Consider the following 15,408-nt stretch of genomic DNA (forward strand, 5'->3'; position numbering starts at 1 on the left):
TGGTTGCTAAATTATCATATAGAAAAAGCCCAAACTACATGATTGTTTTAACCGCATAAATTATCATTCCATCCTTTTTGGCTTCATCTACTACAAACCGCAACCATTCGGACTATCGGCATCCTCATTAAGGCTCACTGCGACCTTCGATTTAATTTTGTCATTGGAACACCTACAGCGTGCACCTGAGAATAAAAAAAAAAGTACTGGATGATAGAAGGAATGAAGGTTGACCTGGACATTATAAAATAGCCTTCGCCACATGGCCTCTGGAGAAAAAGTCTCCTTAATCACACTATGACTCTTCGGCTTTCACCACCTTATAAAGAACCGCTCCCGTAAAGCTTTTTCTGGTCAAACACACCTGCACACACACAAGCACCACCTGCTTCCAACCACATTGTGCTCGACACTCAACCCAAGCACCTCTAACCCAAGCTGAGCTTCACCCGCACCACCTGCATCCAGCATCGCTGTCCTCCGGCACGGCCCTGCCCCCCATCTTAAACAGTGTGACAGTCAGCAGGTTGAATCGCACACCACGCACACACACACGTCAAATAAAAAGCAGAGGGTTTGACATGCCTTGGGATGGTGCATTGCCCATGCTGCGTCAAGGAGCGCTGCAGCCGTGACAGTGATCGCGTTTCCCCTTTCCTTGTTGCCGCCTCCTTTTTTGTTCCACGTAAAGGTCGCGCCTTCACCTCGCGCTGGCCGGGCTCCTGCTTCCAGTCGCTCCACTCCCGCTTCCTTCCCCTTTTGTCCCTTCGCCCTCGCTCGGACTCCCTTTCCCTTTGCCGAGATGGCCGCGGTCCAGCGGCGGCGCTCCCCGACAGCAGTGTGTGTGTGCGTGTGAATGTGTGTGCATGCATGTGTGTGTGTATGTGTATGGGTGTGTGTAAGGGAGCGCCCGGGTGGGAGGTGGGGATAGGGTGGGGGGGAGTGAGTAAGAGAGAAAGAGTGCGAGAGAGCAAGAGAGAGAGGGAGGGGGCGTGCTCTTCAGAATTGTTGGAAGAGGGTGCATGCCGGTGCACAGAGCCTCGGCACACAGCTTGCGAAAGGAAGCACAAATGTTGATAAATTCACACGTTCCTCTCTCACTGGCTCCCCTCCGTTTCCACATTAAACATTGTACTTTCTCTCTTAAAGACACAGGCGCCACGATATGAGGTGCCAATACATGACGAGCTCAAAGGCAGGGTGGGCAAAAATGAAGATGCTGACAGCGGGCAAAGGCGACACGCCAAAATCTGGGTACAACACAGGGGATGGTTGCTTATAATATAAAAATGACAACACCAAGTAATGACCGAGGCTGTGTCGGGGAACCGAGAGAGATGTGGCGCTGAATCGGCATGGCAACCAGTGGAGGTGCACGTTTGCAAGCAATCGCTCGGTTATTATGATTCAATATAATCCAAGTGTGTCAAATGCTACATCAGCATTTTGGAACAAATAAAATGAAACAAAGGCAATTTCACCGCCTTTGGAAGTAATATCAAAGTCTTCCTGCATAAACGGTGAACACCAGGACGGTGGCACGTGGGTGTCAAGTTAAACAACCGACTCTGTTATTCATCACACCAGACGTGGGCGCTGACTCACTTCTCAATAAGCTGTACTTTGGCAAGAACTGAACAAAGTGACTTAAAGCTGTTTAATTACACTCCCAGTTGAAGCTGACTGTCAGACTAAAAAGAAAAAAAAAAACTAATTCCGCATTTGAAAACTTTTGCCTAATGGTAGAGTCTGTTTAGCTTGATGCTAACAACCCAAAACAGTTAGCATCGTTAGTCAGTTTGATTTCGGAAACAACAGTGGATATTTGAACACAAACAGTGGAGCAACACATGTAGACCGATAATACTGTGAGAATGTGCAAAGTCACTGAAATATGCTACCTCAATGAGTTCTGTTTAAAAGGAACTGACGGAAATATTCTGCATCACATCAAGGCTGTATCTAAATATAATTTTTTGTATTTTTTATTGATGTAAAATTTATTTTATTAAACAGCAGGGGTTGTCTATAAGTGTCAACTGCTGTGAAATAACAATAAACAATACGAAATGAGCAACGCCTATTTTGTTTGTTTGCCGCACACCATTGAAGGTAATAACCGGCGACCGAGGAAGAGGAAAAAGTGAAATGTCAGAAGATGGAAAGATAAAAGCGGATGCGAGCCGATTCACGACCAGAACGGATGAATAATGGATGCTCACGCCGCGCATCAATTACACAACACATACCAGTTTGTCCAGCACGTCCATCTGGTCCATAGGCACCATCCATCCAGTCTGCAGGGACGCTCCTCCAAAAAGTAGGCCAAGCCAAAACATCCCTGCAATGATAGTTGTTGCATTAAATTGTTGCTTTCACTGACTTGTGTTTAACTTGAGATGTATCGAGCATAAATTAGCAGCAATAACCCTTAAGGGCGCAGCTAGCGAGCATTCCCGTGGGTCATGAGCGAACGCAGCCCGGCAATGAACATCTCTCTGCGATAAAACATGATTAACTTCATAATTAGGTGGCTAACAAGAACAAAATGTTGCTGTATTTCCAGCCTTTGGTTGCCTCACTCCCCAGCTGAGGCGCTTTTTATCGGTCCATTTCATGGGATGTAAAGTAAGCAAACACCAAACGCACGCAGCTTTATCTAGCGGCTCTGTTGAAAATGTACTTTCGATTTATGGCGAAGAATGTAAAATAAATAATAATCAGCCAGGCATGTACAGCGCTTTATTTAAAAATTACACCTCGTGTGTACGGTGAATAAAAACCGGGTCGCAATTGTTTCTGTGGGAGCTCACTGCAACGATACAGTATTGAAAGCAAAAATTGAAACCTATATTTAAACCATATGAAATAAATTGAATATAATACACAATTGTGATCAAACTCAAAGAATGCTCAACACTCACTGTCATTCTTAAATGGTGCATATTGCATGCCGGCCGTTAAAAGTGCAATTTGATTTCCCAGCATGCACTTTAGATAATATAACTGCCATGAAATTGCACGCTGCTTTATGCCTGTTTATTTTCTTCTCCTCGGCATGCGTGTGCGTTGTAGCAGTTCCAACCTCCCAGAGGAGATAAGGAGTCAAAGCAAGCGTTAACTGAGAGGGTGGGGGAAAAAAAAAAAAAGAGGGTGAGAGGGTGTTTTAGTGACAACTAACAAAACAGCATTTACTCCACGACGACAAAACATTTCTGCCATGTCGCGAAACCAAAAAGGCCTCAGTCCACTGCCAATCACCTGCTAAGGCCTGTGTTGCCATGGCGACGTGAACGGCTGGAGAGGACTTGCCTTTATAATGCGTTATGGCCAATGGTGGACTCACTGACTCGTGTATGTTAGTGTGTGTGCGTGCGTGTGGGTGTTAAGGACAAGGCACGGCGCTGAGCACCTTCTGTGCTTTTCTGCAAGCCAAACAAATGCAAGTGACCGTGCACGCTATACAGCAACTCTTCACATTGGCAGAAATGTCTGCTGTTTGATCTCAAGACATTTTGGGAATGTGCTGTGGAATGAATATTTGTGACATCCCACAGAAAGATCCTCACCCCGAAAGGTCACGCAAGGGAAGCAGAGTGTGACGCTGCATATCTTGTCGGATTAATTCGGATTCTCGTCGGTGGTCAGATTGATCTGGAGTGATGTGTACTGTCCTACAATTGTCATGTTTGAAAGAGAGGCCGAGCACTGTACCTGCTGAAAAGGACCCTCAGCAGCACTCTGCCCGCCGCTCTCTTTTCGCACTGTGGCGCTCTATAAATACATAGGGTGGCGTTTCCAAGGTAACAACTCTTTGGAGGATTGGCCACCTGAAATACAGACGAAGCGAGAGAAGGAGGGTGAGTGGTCTGCAGGGGGGGGGGAGAACAAAAGCATAGATCATCTGTACAGTATAGTTCAGTACATTGAGTGTACACGTGAAAATGTATTTTTGTCTAACTGGCATGGTGAGTCAGCAGAGTTACAATAATTCAACATCTTATTTATTTTTTTGGGCTATAATTTTGGCTATTCAGCCACGTCCTACTGGGCAGTGGTGAGTTGCATTGGCGCCGATCTGTGGGCTCCAATTATTTAGGAGGACCCAGGTAAAGACCCCCACCCTCTCCTCCGGACCCTCAAAGGGAGAAAAAAATATGGGCATCCCTAACCTACAGAACCCTTGTTAATAACTAACTTCATCTACAACTGTGATGGCGGTACGCGGGCTCCCCCTGGTGGCCTGCAGAAGGCATAACGTTAGTGTACTTTTTTTTTCTCTGCTTCAGTGAAGCAGGATTAAAATGTATTAACACACCACTAGATGGCGCAACTCCCTCGAATTGATTTTCAACATGGCCACGCACAAATTGTTTTCATATTAACATGACCGTAAAAACATATTCTTGTAGATTAGCGCCACTTTTTAAACAAAATACTACAAAAATAATTTCAAGAGTTAATATTTCCAGAAAATTGGCACCACTCAAAATTTATCCCAAACTATCCTCATGATTCTTTTGAATTTGCTTAATGCACTTTAATGCTCGCTCGGCTCCCCGCAATGTTTTGTTTATTGTGACGTGGATGTGGTGGTGATGGCGGCAGGTAAACGAGCTTCCCCTGCAGCGGCATCCACCTGGGTGGCGTTCATTGACGGTGGGAGGGCACCTCAATTCAAAGTGGAGAGCGACTCCAGTGAGGACGATAGATACGTCACCCTCCTGCCTCCCCCTCCCGCCTTAAAGAGGCGAGCCGGTCAACACGGCTCGGACTTTCTCCTTGGGCAGAATCAGCGCGATGAAGAGCAGAACCGAGCCGGCAACATGCGCTCTAGGCTCCCGCGGACCGCCTGCCTACTGCGCCTGGTTGCACTCTGCATCATTCTGTCGCACAGCGCGGCTTACTTTGGGTCAGCAAACTTTTTCACTTGTTGCTTTCCAAATGTTTTTAGAGGCGCTAAATGAGAAATGCACGCGTTAAATGTGCATTTGGAATTTTATTTGATCTCCTTTTGGTCGCAGCTTGAAGGGCAGGTTTCTCCTGCACGCACCTTGTTGCTGTTGTGGTTGTTTGTTTTCTTGCTGCTGCGTTTAACTTTGATTTATAATTTGTTGTCTTGAAAAGTGATTCCAATTCCATTTTTTGTGTTACGTATGTCTTTAAATGATTTATGTTGTGAATTGGCATCACAGCAAAATTAAATTCAACTGAAGTTTGAGTATAGTTTGTCAACTTTATACAAGTGAACATGATCGCAATATAGCAATACAAAACCTTTTTGTCATTTTTATTTTATAAAAATCTATCTGAACAAATCTAATCAGTGCAATAAGTCAATAAAGGTTTTAGCTAGCACATGAAGGTATTTGTGGATACTTAATTATAAAAAACTTTTACAGTCTAAAAAAGCAAGTGAAACTATTTCAACAAAATGACTGATTCCGATCAATAGAATTCCTTGTTTTGTGGCTTTTTGAACGTGAAAATATTTTATCTAATTGTATGACACTAATTTATATTAGTAGAAGACATTCTAAAATAAAGCTTTTTTAATGTCAAAACAATTTTAATTTAATAATACTTATTGAGTGTGCTGCAGTATAAAAACATGATTTGTTACTTTGATTTTTTATTTTATTAAACTGATCATGTTACTTTCATTATTAATATAAAAACATGTTTTTAGCATTTTCTATTACTTGACTGTATGATACTTAGTGATTACATATTGTGTATAGTGTCTGAATGTTTTTTTTGACCAACATACCTGTGTAGTTCAGCCTTTTTTTTTGTGTTCACATCTAGGCTGACAGGGCGGGAGCCCCTGGTCTTCCTGCCTGGCCACTTCTCCAACGAGCCGACGACAGGCAAGGCCCACCTGAAGCAGTGCGAGCAAATGGTGCTTTCCCGGCGGCAGAAGAGGCTGTGCCGACGCGAGCCCGGCTTGGCCGAGACCCTTCGCGAGTCGGTGCGCCTCAGCCTGCTGGAGTGCCGCTACCAGTTCCGCAACGAGCGTTGGAACTGCAGCCTGGATGGCCGGGGGAGCCTCCTGAAGAGAGGTAGGGAACCTGTGACCTCGCGAGAACATTGTGGCGTCTCTTCTTCTCCTTATCACTCACATGGACAGACACCTGAAGACATAAGACATTAGAAAATCAACAAAAAAACATTTGAATCGGAAAATCGTTTTTTCCATACACAAACTTATAATTCGTGTCTTATACTACCTCCTACTACTTAAAGTGTTTGTATGACTTAGATTTTCGTAACCTTTTTAGTGACTCCATTTTAGTAACCTTTCAGATGTTTTACGGTTAACCAATCAATCAGCGATCACTTTGAGTTCAAAAGAAAATGTCCGTGCAGCTGCGAGTTGAGCCTGAATCAAACACCACTGCGACATCTGCATATCAACATGTGGGCTCGATGAACAGGTCAGCAAGGAAGTAATGAGGGAGTGAGGTTGCCAACAAATGGCGGCCGTGGTAGCGGTGGTAGCGGAGGAGACCTCTGAAGTCCTGTGTGGTTATTTTTATCCGCCAGGAAAAGCGGCCAATTCCCAGAGGAAAAGGGTGGCGCGATTGCCTACTTTCATGTGGGAAAAGGCTGCGTCTTAGTCAAAATAATAATTAATTGGATCAAAATAGACACGCCGGGCCGATATCTCAGGGATCACGCAAATAACAGAGTGTGACACGGACAACACGGGTCAGAGGAGGATGATACTATAACATGACAACATGGCGTACGCTTTGTAAACATTTGGGTTTACAAATTTATTCAAGGGTATTCGGGATTGCTGTGTGTTTAGCGCTATGACCAAAATTGCTAGCTGACTAGCTAGCACACTAACTCTGCTTCAGTGACATATTAAAAGTTTTTTGCCAAAGCTGCTGGCTATGGTAGGGCACTTTTTGACTTGCCCCTAGTATATAAATCGCCTCTGAAGCTTTTCACTCTGGTTCGTTCCAGCTTTCAAAGAGACGGCTTTTCTCCTGGCGGTTTCGTCGGCGGCGTTAACCCACGCCCTCGCCAAAGCGTGCAGCTCGGGCCGCATGGAACGCTGCACCTGCGACGACTCGCCCGGCATTCAACACCGGGAGGCTTGGCAATGGGGGGTGTGCGGCGACAACCTCAAGTACAGCACCAAGTTCCTCAAGAGGTTCCTGAGCCAGAAGAGGGTCAGCAAGGACTTGAGAGCTCAAGTGGACGCCCACAATGTCAATGTGGGAATTCGGGTGAGTACGCAGCGCCTCAATAGAAAAAAAAAATCTTCTTAACTCTACCTGCACCATGAGAAGAGACTAGACTTGGTTTTAAGTCAGTAAGACGAGAACCGGAGCCAGGTGTTCTCAGACATGATAAAGCTTGCTGTGCGGGCTGACTACAAATTAAAGGTCTTATATCGCAGAGGGAGCGACTTTAACCACGGCCTCTTTTTTAATATACGAGCAAGCGATTTTTTTTCCTCGTACTAAATCACTGCACTCACCATAAATCCCGCCTAATGTTGGTAACCACCACTGTGGCGCTCTGAGATCGACAAGAAACGCCCGGGGGGTCTTTCACCCATGAAACCAAAACAAAAAAACAGGAAGAAACAAGGGCAGCTAACTTATCTGAGTTGACTGTTTTCCTGACTTTACGCCGATGTGGTCTGAGAAGAGAGCATGGCCCCTCCAGCCACTCAGCCATCTCTCAGTAATAGTACTCACAAGCCCCCCCTGAGGGTTTCATACCTGCAGAGGGAGGAACTAAGCAGAACTTTTCGACCCCAAAGTACCCCGGGGCCTGTCGGACTAACCCCCGTGCTATCTGACCTGTCTCTGGCCCTCGCCAAGACAGATGGCTGAGTGATTGAGCGAACAAATCAGAGGTGTCCCTCCATGTTCTAGTTTTTGGGGGCGGTTGGTTGAAATTGGTTACGTGAGCAACTCGGAAAGGGAGGTGGAGAGATTCCAGCATTTGCAACACGGATCCCGCCACGCCTCGGGCTTCGGGAAGGAGACATGCGAGGTAGACAGTACTAGTCGTAACAGAGCCCGAGCTGTCCGGGTGAGAGATGTGAGCCAAATGAAATACGACAGTTGCCCTCCATCCATTATGTTAGAGTTTCCAGCGAGTGAAGCAGAAACATTCTGAGAAGGTGCAGCCGACCGCCTTCAGGAAACCGTCCGCCTTCGTGCAGATAGACCTCCCAGATAAGAGGCCAGGTAATGAATCAAAGCCAGAGAACTGACATCTCTGTTTTTTTTTTCCCCCCCTGTCTACCCCCCTTCTTGCACTGTCTGTCCAAGGCGGTAAAGAGCGGCCTCAAGACCACCTGCAAGTGTCACGGGGTTTCCGGCTCCTGCGCCGTACGGACTTGCTGGAAGCAGCTGTCCCCGTTCCACGACACGGGCCGGCTGCTCAAGTACCGCTACGACACAGCCATGCGGGTTCTCAGCGTCACCAACGTGGCAACCGGCGAGAGCGAGCTAGCGGGGCCGCGTCGCCACAGCCAGAGTCTCCGCACCACCGATTTGGTCTACCTGGAGGAGTCGCCCAGCTTTTGCCGGCCATCGCGCTACTCGGCGGGCACGGGCGGACGCTCGTGCGCCAAAGACACCAGCTGTCAGAACCTGTGCTGCGGCCGTGGCTACAACACGGCCATGCGCCTTACCAGCCTTTCCTGCCACTGCCAGGTGCGCTGGTGTTGCCACGTCGAATGCCAGACGTGCGTCCGTGAGGAGGAGGTGTACACCTGCAAGAGCACATAGCCCTCAGGATCCTCCAGAACACTGAGATCTCCCGGGAGTGGCAGAAACGTATCAAAGCAGCCACATACAGTATAAACATGGCTGAACTTTGACAGCCGACGGACGACTAATGTTTTCTGGCGTGGCACGTTTTGGGACATGTCCTTGCCCTTTGTGCAAGTGTTTGCCAATTAAGGCCTTAACAACTTCGTATTTAATTCATCATTCAAAACAATTGATATCATTATCCGAGATGGAAGGCTTGGAACAGAAAATCCAAAATGGAGAGTGTAGTGTGCGGCTATCGCGTTAGCTACGTGAAAAGCTCGACAACAGTGTAAATCACGTCGATTGTAAACAACAATGGAGGACACCAAGGATTTGACGATGTTTCTTTCTTGACACATTTTGGTTGTTTTGGTGTTCTAAGAGTTTTTCCCAATTTGAAAGAGCTTGTTGCAATGCAGAAATTTAAGTCTTAAAAGCAAATTAAGTGAAGCCTTTCCACTGTAATTATTTTCTTTTGCATGGTGACTCATCCCAATTGACACAATTTGGTTAGTTTGTCAACGTCCGTTACCCAACACACTATTCTGCGATAATTTTCCCCCAATATTCTATATCCAAAGGGTACATCACACAGGATAGCACATTTTCCAAAAATAAAAAAATTCTTTCACCTGGTTTGTGATGGTATAAAATAGCACCCTTGATTTTGAGATTTTCACGCGACATTTGTCCAATGTGCTGGATGCACTGAAAATCCCAAATGAGCATTTCAATCAGGTACTGTTAATCTTTTTAATGTATCTGATTTACTATTGCTGCTTTTTTTTTTTGTAGTTTACACTCTGAATGAACCTACCTGTCTGTCTTTCACGTCTGCTGTATTTTTATTTTCGATGTCAAGTGAGGGTTAAAAGCACTTACTGCTCTGGTTATGTGCAGTATAGAATATAAAAAAAAAACACAGTAGGGAGTTTTTCAAAAAGATCACTGGAGGACATTGTCACTGCGTGCATGTACAGGATGATTATTGTTTGGAAAAAAAAAACCACGCAGGCTTTTCAGTTGCTCTTATGGAAATGTTTATGGAAATTTTTCTATGGAATGAATGTGTGCCTACAGAGGGGAACTAAAGGAGGTTAACAATGTGGGGATCAAAAACAACCAGGCTTTAAAGTTTCAAATTAGCCCAGAGAATCATTTGTTATTGTTTCAAGTGTAATTTACCACATATTTACTGTAAACGCTTTCAAAGTGGCTCCGTAATTGGCCTCCCTATTTTTTCCCTCCCAGTTGCAAATCAAGTGTCCATGTGTGCAGGTCAAAAGAGCCCAAAAGCTTGTGAGACTTTACAGAACATCAGGGCTCATATTGTTTTCTACCTCACCTTTTCCTCTTTTTTTTTTTTTTTTTTTGCCAAAGAGCATGCCCATCGATGAGTGGTGGGTGTTATACTCTCATTGAGATAGTCAGTTTTTTAAAATGTTTGTGTCTTTTGAACCTGGTAATATATCTCCCACATGTCAAAAGTGTTTATTTAAAGCAAACAAATAAATGGGCAAATGTTTGTAAGAGATTTGTGTCAGCGATGTCAACGACGTACGTTAGCATTAGCAATTTTGGCATCTCGACAGGTGTTGTGCCTTTGGCCATCTGCAACGTGATGATGATGATGATGATCACAACCAAGACGATAACGCAGAGGAATTTCGCAAATAAACACGTACAGTCGACTGGGCCGTTTATGCGCGTGAATCACAAACTTTGTTATTGTTTTTTTATGAGCTTTTGATGTCACTCTCAAAAGGCAGTGATTAGGCGCTATTATGCCTCGTTAGAACTTCGACAAGGGCCCGCTGTAATAAGTGGAGCTAAGACAAATTGTTCTCTATTAGCACAATAGCTAACCACATTTGTTATTGTCGACAGACCAAACACAACTGATTCCTCCAAATTAATCTGTATATGATAATAATGTTGTATAAACATCCCTTGCGGAATTTATGTACTTCCATTGGCTCATACTGAGGCCTATTTAGTTTTACTACTCATAATAATAATAATAATAATATAACAGCAACAATAATCATAATAATCATAATAATAATAACTTGGATTTATATAGTTCTAATGAGGAACACCAACAATTTGGATTAGCAAAAATGGTTCACACCAATTAGGGCTTTAACTAACTCAAGAAAATAGAATAGATATGAAAGTATAATTGTTATGTATCATTATAACAATTTAATATTCACCCCTTCACTTTGAAGCTGTTCTTTGCAACATAATTCATTTCCCCTTCCTTCAAGGATGAAAAGTCAGAAAGCACCTGAATGCGTCATTCTTCTCGCCAGTGCTGAGGTTAAACAAGTTCACAGACTAGCCCACTAGACAAGTGGATCACTGCATTATAATATCTCAAATCAATATTTAACTTAAATCGACGTGACTGGTGGATAAGGAAGGAGATGAGGGGCATTTTTTTTGGCTGTTGTCGGACATCAAGGAGGAAAACGAGGATGAGGGGTAGAGACCCCCGCGAGGCAAACACACAAACACGCAGACACACACACTTTCCCCATGCTGCTTGTTGTTATTGTTTTATAATGAACTCCTAAAGCCTTCATTTCCCTTCTACAACCCGAGCCAAGAGGGCGCTTCGGAGTCTACCGCGGGATTCGCACGCACAAGCCCCCGGGGTGGTGGCACTGAGCGGGGGTGAGAGGGGGTTCGACGTGGCCTTGCGATGCAATATCAATGTCTGTGTGTGCTTGACACCGGCCTGACATCATGCAGGTGAAAGTAGAAACAGGTTTTTGCATATGTGTGCACACCTGTGGTCACCTCAGCAGGAGGGCAGGTGATATGTGAGAGGGCGTGTTTGTATTTGGGTTCTTCAGTGCGGGCGTGAGGCTAGGCTAGGCTAAGCCACGGCCAAAGCCGCTTACTGTATTTTCTCGAAATTTGTTTCATGTCATTCAGCTTCAGTGGGTCCGTCGAGTTATTCTTGTTCTGCATAATACTGTAAAAGCGTATTTTCTCGCCGTAGCTAGCATTGCTCGGAGGTTGATACGTGACTTATTTATGTGTGGGCGGCTCAGCGAGGCGTGCAGGTTTGTTCGACGCTTTGGCTCAAGGACACAAAGCCTTGGTTCCTCATCTGTAATTGGAACCTCGAAGCCTTGGGTGAGGGGGAAAACAGAAAAACACCTAAAACCTGACCGAGACTTCCGCCTCGACAAGTGCTTGATAGCCTCAGTGCTAATCCTAACAGGGCTGCGGCGGGAGAATTCAACTGTAACGTTGACGTGTTTAAGAAAAAAAACAAATGGGGGGGAAAAAAATAACGGGAAAATTACAGACACAGTCCACAGAATACAGCATTGGGCAGGAATTTAGGAATGAGTAATGCAATTGCTCAACCCACAACATGAACATGCACTGCCTCGGGCCATGACAAGGTTGAGTGCATACCTCCATTGGAGGAAGGGAGGGGGGGGGGGGGGGGGTGACAAGGTGGGTGGCGTTTTGGGGCGCTGGGTCAGGTACGGTGGCTGACGAGGTCATGCACTTATAAAAAAATAGTAATAATTTTCCAAGAATCATAACAAACGTCCACATATTAAAATGAAGAGTAATTGAGACTGAATTTCTCCTTAAAAGATCATTAAATTGTACATAATATAAATACTATACAGTATATACATATATACGTATACATATACACATACAGTACATATATCGTACACAAATATATATGAGAAAACTAAAACAATAACACTCATCTGTGTATTTAATTGAATATAGGTTCAAAAGGATTTGCAAATAATTACCACATCCACTCAATGTATCCTCCTCAAAAACACAGACTCAACTGGATCTATTTTACAAACATTATAAAATGCTCTATTCTTCTACATTTCCCACGGCATGGATGCCCTGGAGAGTTTATGATGACCACACAGGCACACGAATTTACACGCACGCCGTATGACAACGGTACCATATACGGCAGGGAAATCCTGGGAAAGCAGTTCCCATGCCGCTGCTCTTGCACACCTGCAGCAACAACAACAAGACGGGCGGTATCGTCGGACATGATAACGCTTTTGTGCGCTTTCATAACTCACTCCCTGCGCCGTGCTACTCCTCTCAACTACTCACTGGCTTAGTCACAAGCCTCCATTACAACCAATACCAACGCATCCCGGCATCAACACGGTCCAAGAGGGGAAAAACACGCTGATAAAAAGAAGAGGAAGACCTTGTGTCTGGAATGTTGGCAACACAATCGTGTAGTCAGTTGGGTCGGACCACTTTATTAGGTATAGACGCAAAATTAAATGGCTCTATCAATATTGATTCAATTGAAAGAAATTAATCTAAAAATATTTTTGTCATGTAGTGATGCCGAAGCTCACTTGCATCACACTGTTCCTAATATTCTGACCGTCTCACGTAGCTCAATGCCTGACGGGAATTGAGATGCTGAGGGTAAAGGGCAGACTTTTTATCTAGCGAGGGAGCCGACAAGACCACAGGACCCGCTCTACCGCATAACATCAAAGATAAACATAGACTGCACACAAAGACGCCATGTTTGTTGCAACTGGAGATTGTTTTTTGGGTATCTGGAATGGATTCATTCAATTGACATTATTTCCAATGAGAAATACTTTTTTTTGCATGCTTGAGGTTTAGTCACTTTTTGGAACAGATCATGAAAACATGATTAATATTGTGCCTACCAGTGCGTGTGTAGCTAAGGGAAAGCCTGAACCTGAGCTGTCAAGCAACCATCTCTCAAGTGTCACAGGTGGTGTAGCCACAGGGCCGTGCGTGTGTGTGTGCGCAAAGAAGTGTGTACGTGTGACTGACAGCTCGATGTGATGGTCTCAGCCGCTGTCGGAAGGAGGGAAAGCCGATCAGCTCAATCAGAACATGACTCACCCGTTTTTTCCCCAGCAGAACTCCAGTCGGCCCGGGCCAGGCCAGGCGAGGTTCTGACAGGCCCCGTTTTTGCTCTCATTCAGCGTCTCGTCACAGCGGCTTCAAAGTGGAGTCGATGGTCTCCCTCGGGGGGGAAATGAGAAGATCAGTATGCCTTTAAAAAAATGAGTGGTATCCAAAAAATTGTGGCGCCGAAGGCCTTTTTTTCCCTCCTCCTCCTCCTCTCATAATTGTCTTCTTTACTTCAGTCAGTTTCTTTGACTAGTAATTGTGGGGTTATGATCTATTACAGTGACTGGCAAACTTCCTTTTCTTACCCTTAACATGGTACTCAGAGAAATGCATTTAACAGTAGAAAATTATTGTAGCGCTTTTTTTCAACCTGAGTGCCTTTTTCTGGATTTGCACGCATTAATTCTGTATTATGTTTAAAATATGCAATTATCATTATCAATTTATTTCATTGACTTTCACATTATATTTAACATTATATTTCTTTGCTGCTGGCTTGGACAGTGCTTTAAAATGACTCAGGTACCAAAATAAGCCAGAATCAGAAACAAGTAACCTTAACAAATGTGCAACGCTAAACTGCTGAGTTTTCTTGCACCTAATGGAGGCCGAACATGGCGTCCAGTGGACCTCTGTCTTGCTCAGGAATGGAACTGGCTTCTCTTTAGCAACCAGTCCCGATTTCAATGTCATTTCATCCACTCCAATGCCTCCCAAATCAAAATAGTAGGTTGTGAAAGGCAGACATTTTGATACAATGCATCACAATAAATGAAGGACAAAAAATGTGCTTCCTTGGTGGAGGTAAGTTGGGATGAGATACCTTTTGACACACCTGCAGTCTGGACAGTTGCTTGTGCCCACGGTGCACAGGTGTGGAGGCAAAGCAGTAAGCTCATCTCATCCTTTCCTCGGGGGCTGAAAGATAAAGAAAGACAGAGCGACTGAAAGAAAGAAAAGAACCCCGCGACCTTGAGACGAGGGGGGGTGAAGGCTCCCATGTGGACCTCAGCGAGTTGACAAGGGCCTTCATTTGGCGCTTCCCTACGCCGTGGGGGGACGTGTTATGACAACCAAGTAAGAAAAAAGGGGAAAAAAGTGAGCAAGAAGTGGCATGAATGCATCTCCAGAGTTTTTGACAGTTTCATAGCCTGGAGATACACGCAGCCATCAAGTCAAGCACCATCTGTCTGGCTCCACTTGTTGATGGCTGTGCCCGATGAGGTAAACAAATATTAAAAAGAGGAGCTTGTAAGAGCTCGTTCATAGATTTCACTGGAATAATTAACCCCCTTGCCTTAAAATTAGTTGACAGGATGATGGAGGACGAAGATGATTGAAGTGCGGTTTTGGCTTGGGAATCAGTTTTCCACCTGAGGAACAGTTGTGAAATGTCTGTCGGGAAGTCCCATCATTGAATACGTTCACAAACTCTTCCAAGTCAGTGCTGTGGTTGTAAGCTTACCCCACCTTTAGGAAACATTAGGCCAAACAGGGCTACTTATTAAAATAGAGCATCTCTTTATTACCAGACAGCTTAGCTAGCCTGAGGACGAATGTCAAATGATTCTTTCTCGTCATCTTAAACTGTCGTATAGCATCGTTTAAACCCCAACAATACCCCCTTTATACTTAAGAACCAAATAAAACGTACATAAATACAATTTCAACGCTAAAAACCGCGCTTCAAATGCTT

General features: G+C 44.7%; 2 protein-coding genes across 5 annotated transcripts in view; one reads left to right on the forward strand and one right to left on the reverse strand.

The window, feature by feature from the left end:
- srcin1a (SRC kinase signaling inhibitor 1a) overlaps window positions 1-15,408 on the reverse strand; it is a 60,945-nt gene that overhangs the window by 45,377 nt on the left and 160 nt on the right. For 2 of the 4 annotated variants that reach the window (XM_088357612.1, XM_088357609.1), the window contains exon 1: window positions 586-1,055. In XM_088357612.1, coding sequence (XP_088213738.1) covers window positions 586-607 — 22 coding nt within the window. In that variant the 5' untranslated portion in view covers window positions 608-1,055. Of the gene's footprint in view, window positions 1-585; window positions 1,056-2,249; window positions 2,342-3,714; window positions 3,831-5,770; window positions 6,135-13,700; window positions 13,825-14,535; window positions 14,631-15,009; window positions 15,243-15,408 lie in introns of those variants that run through there. The other 2 variants (XM_088357608.1, XM_088357607.1) reach the window with 2 other exon arrangements.
- On the forward strand, window positions 4,648-10,327 carry wnt9b (wingless-type MMTV integration site family, member 9B). Its single transcript, XM_088357635.1, has 4 exons — window positions 4,648-4,912; window positions 5,809-6,062; window positions 6,976-7,241; window positions 8,301-10,327. The coding sequence occupies exons 1-4, from the start codon at window positions 4,827-4,829 to the stop codon at window positions 8,760-8,762; spliced, it is 1,068 nt and encodes a 355-aa protein (XP_088213761.1). The 5' UTR covers window positions 4,648-4,826; the 3' UTR covers window positions 8,763-10,327.

Source organism: Syngnathus floridae, chromosome 17, assembly GCF_059516105.1.
Source record: "Syngnathus floridae isolate MCC-2025c chromosome 17, RoL_Sflo_1.0, whole genome shotgun sequence".
In the NCBI taxonomy this organism is placed as follows: domain Eukaryota; kingdom Metazoa; phylum Chordata; class Actinopteri; order Syngnathiformes; family Syngnathidae; genus Syngnathus; species Syngnathus floridae.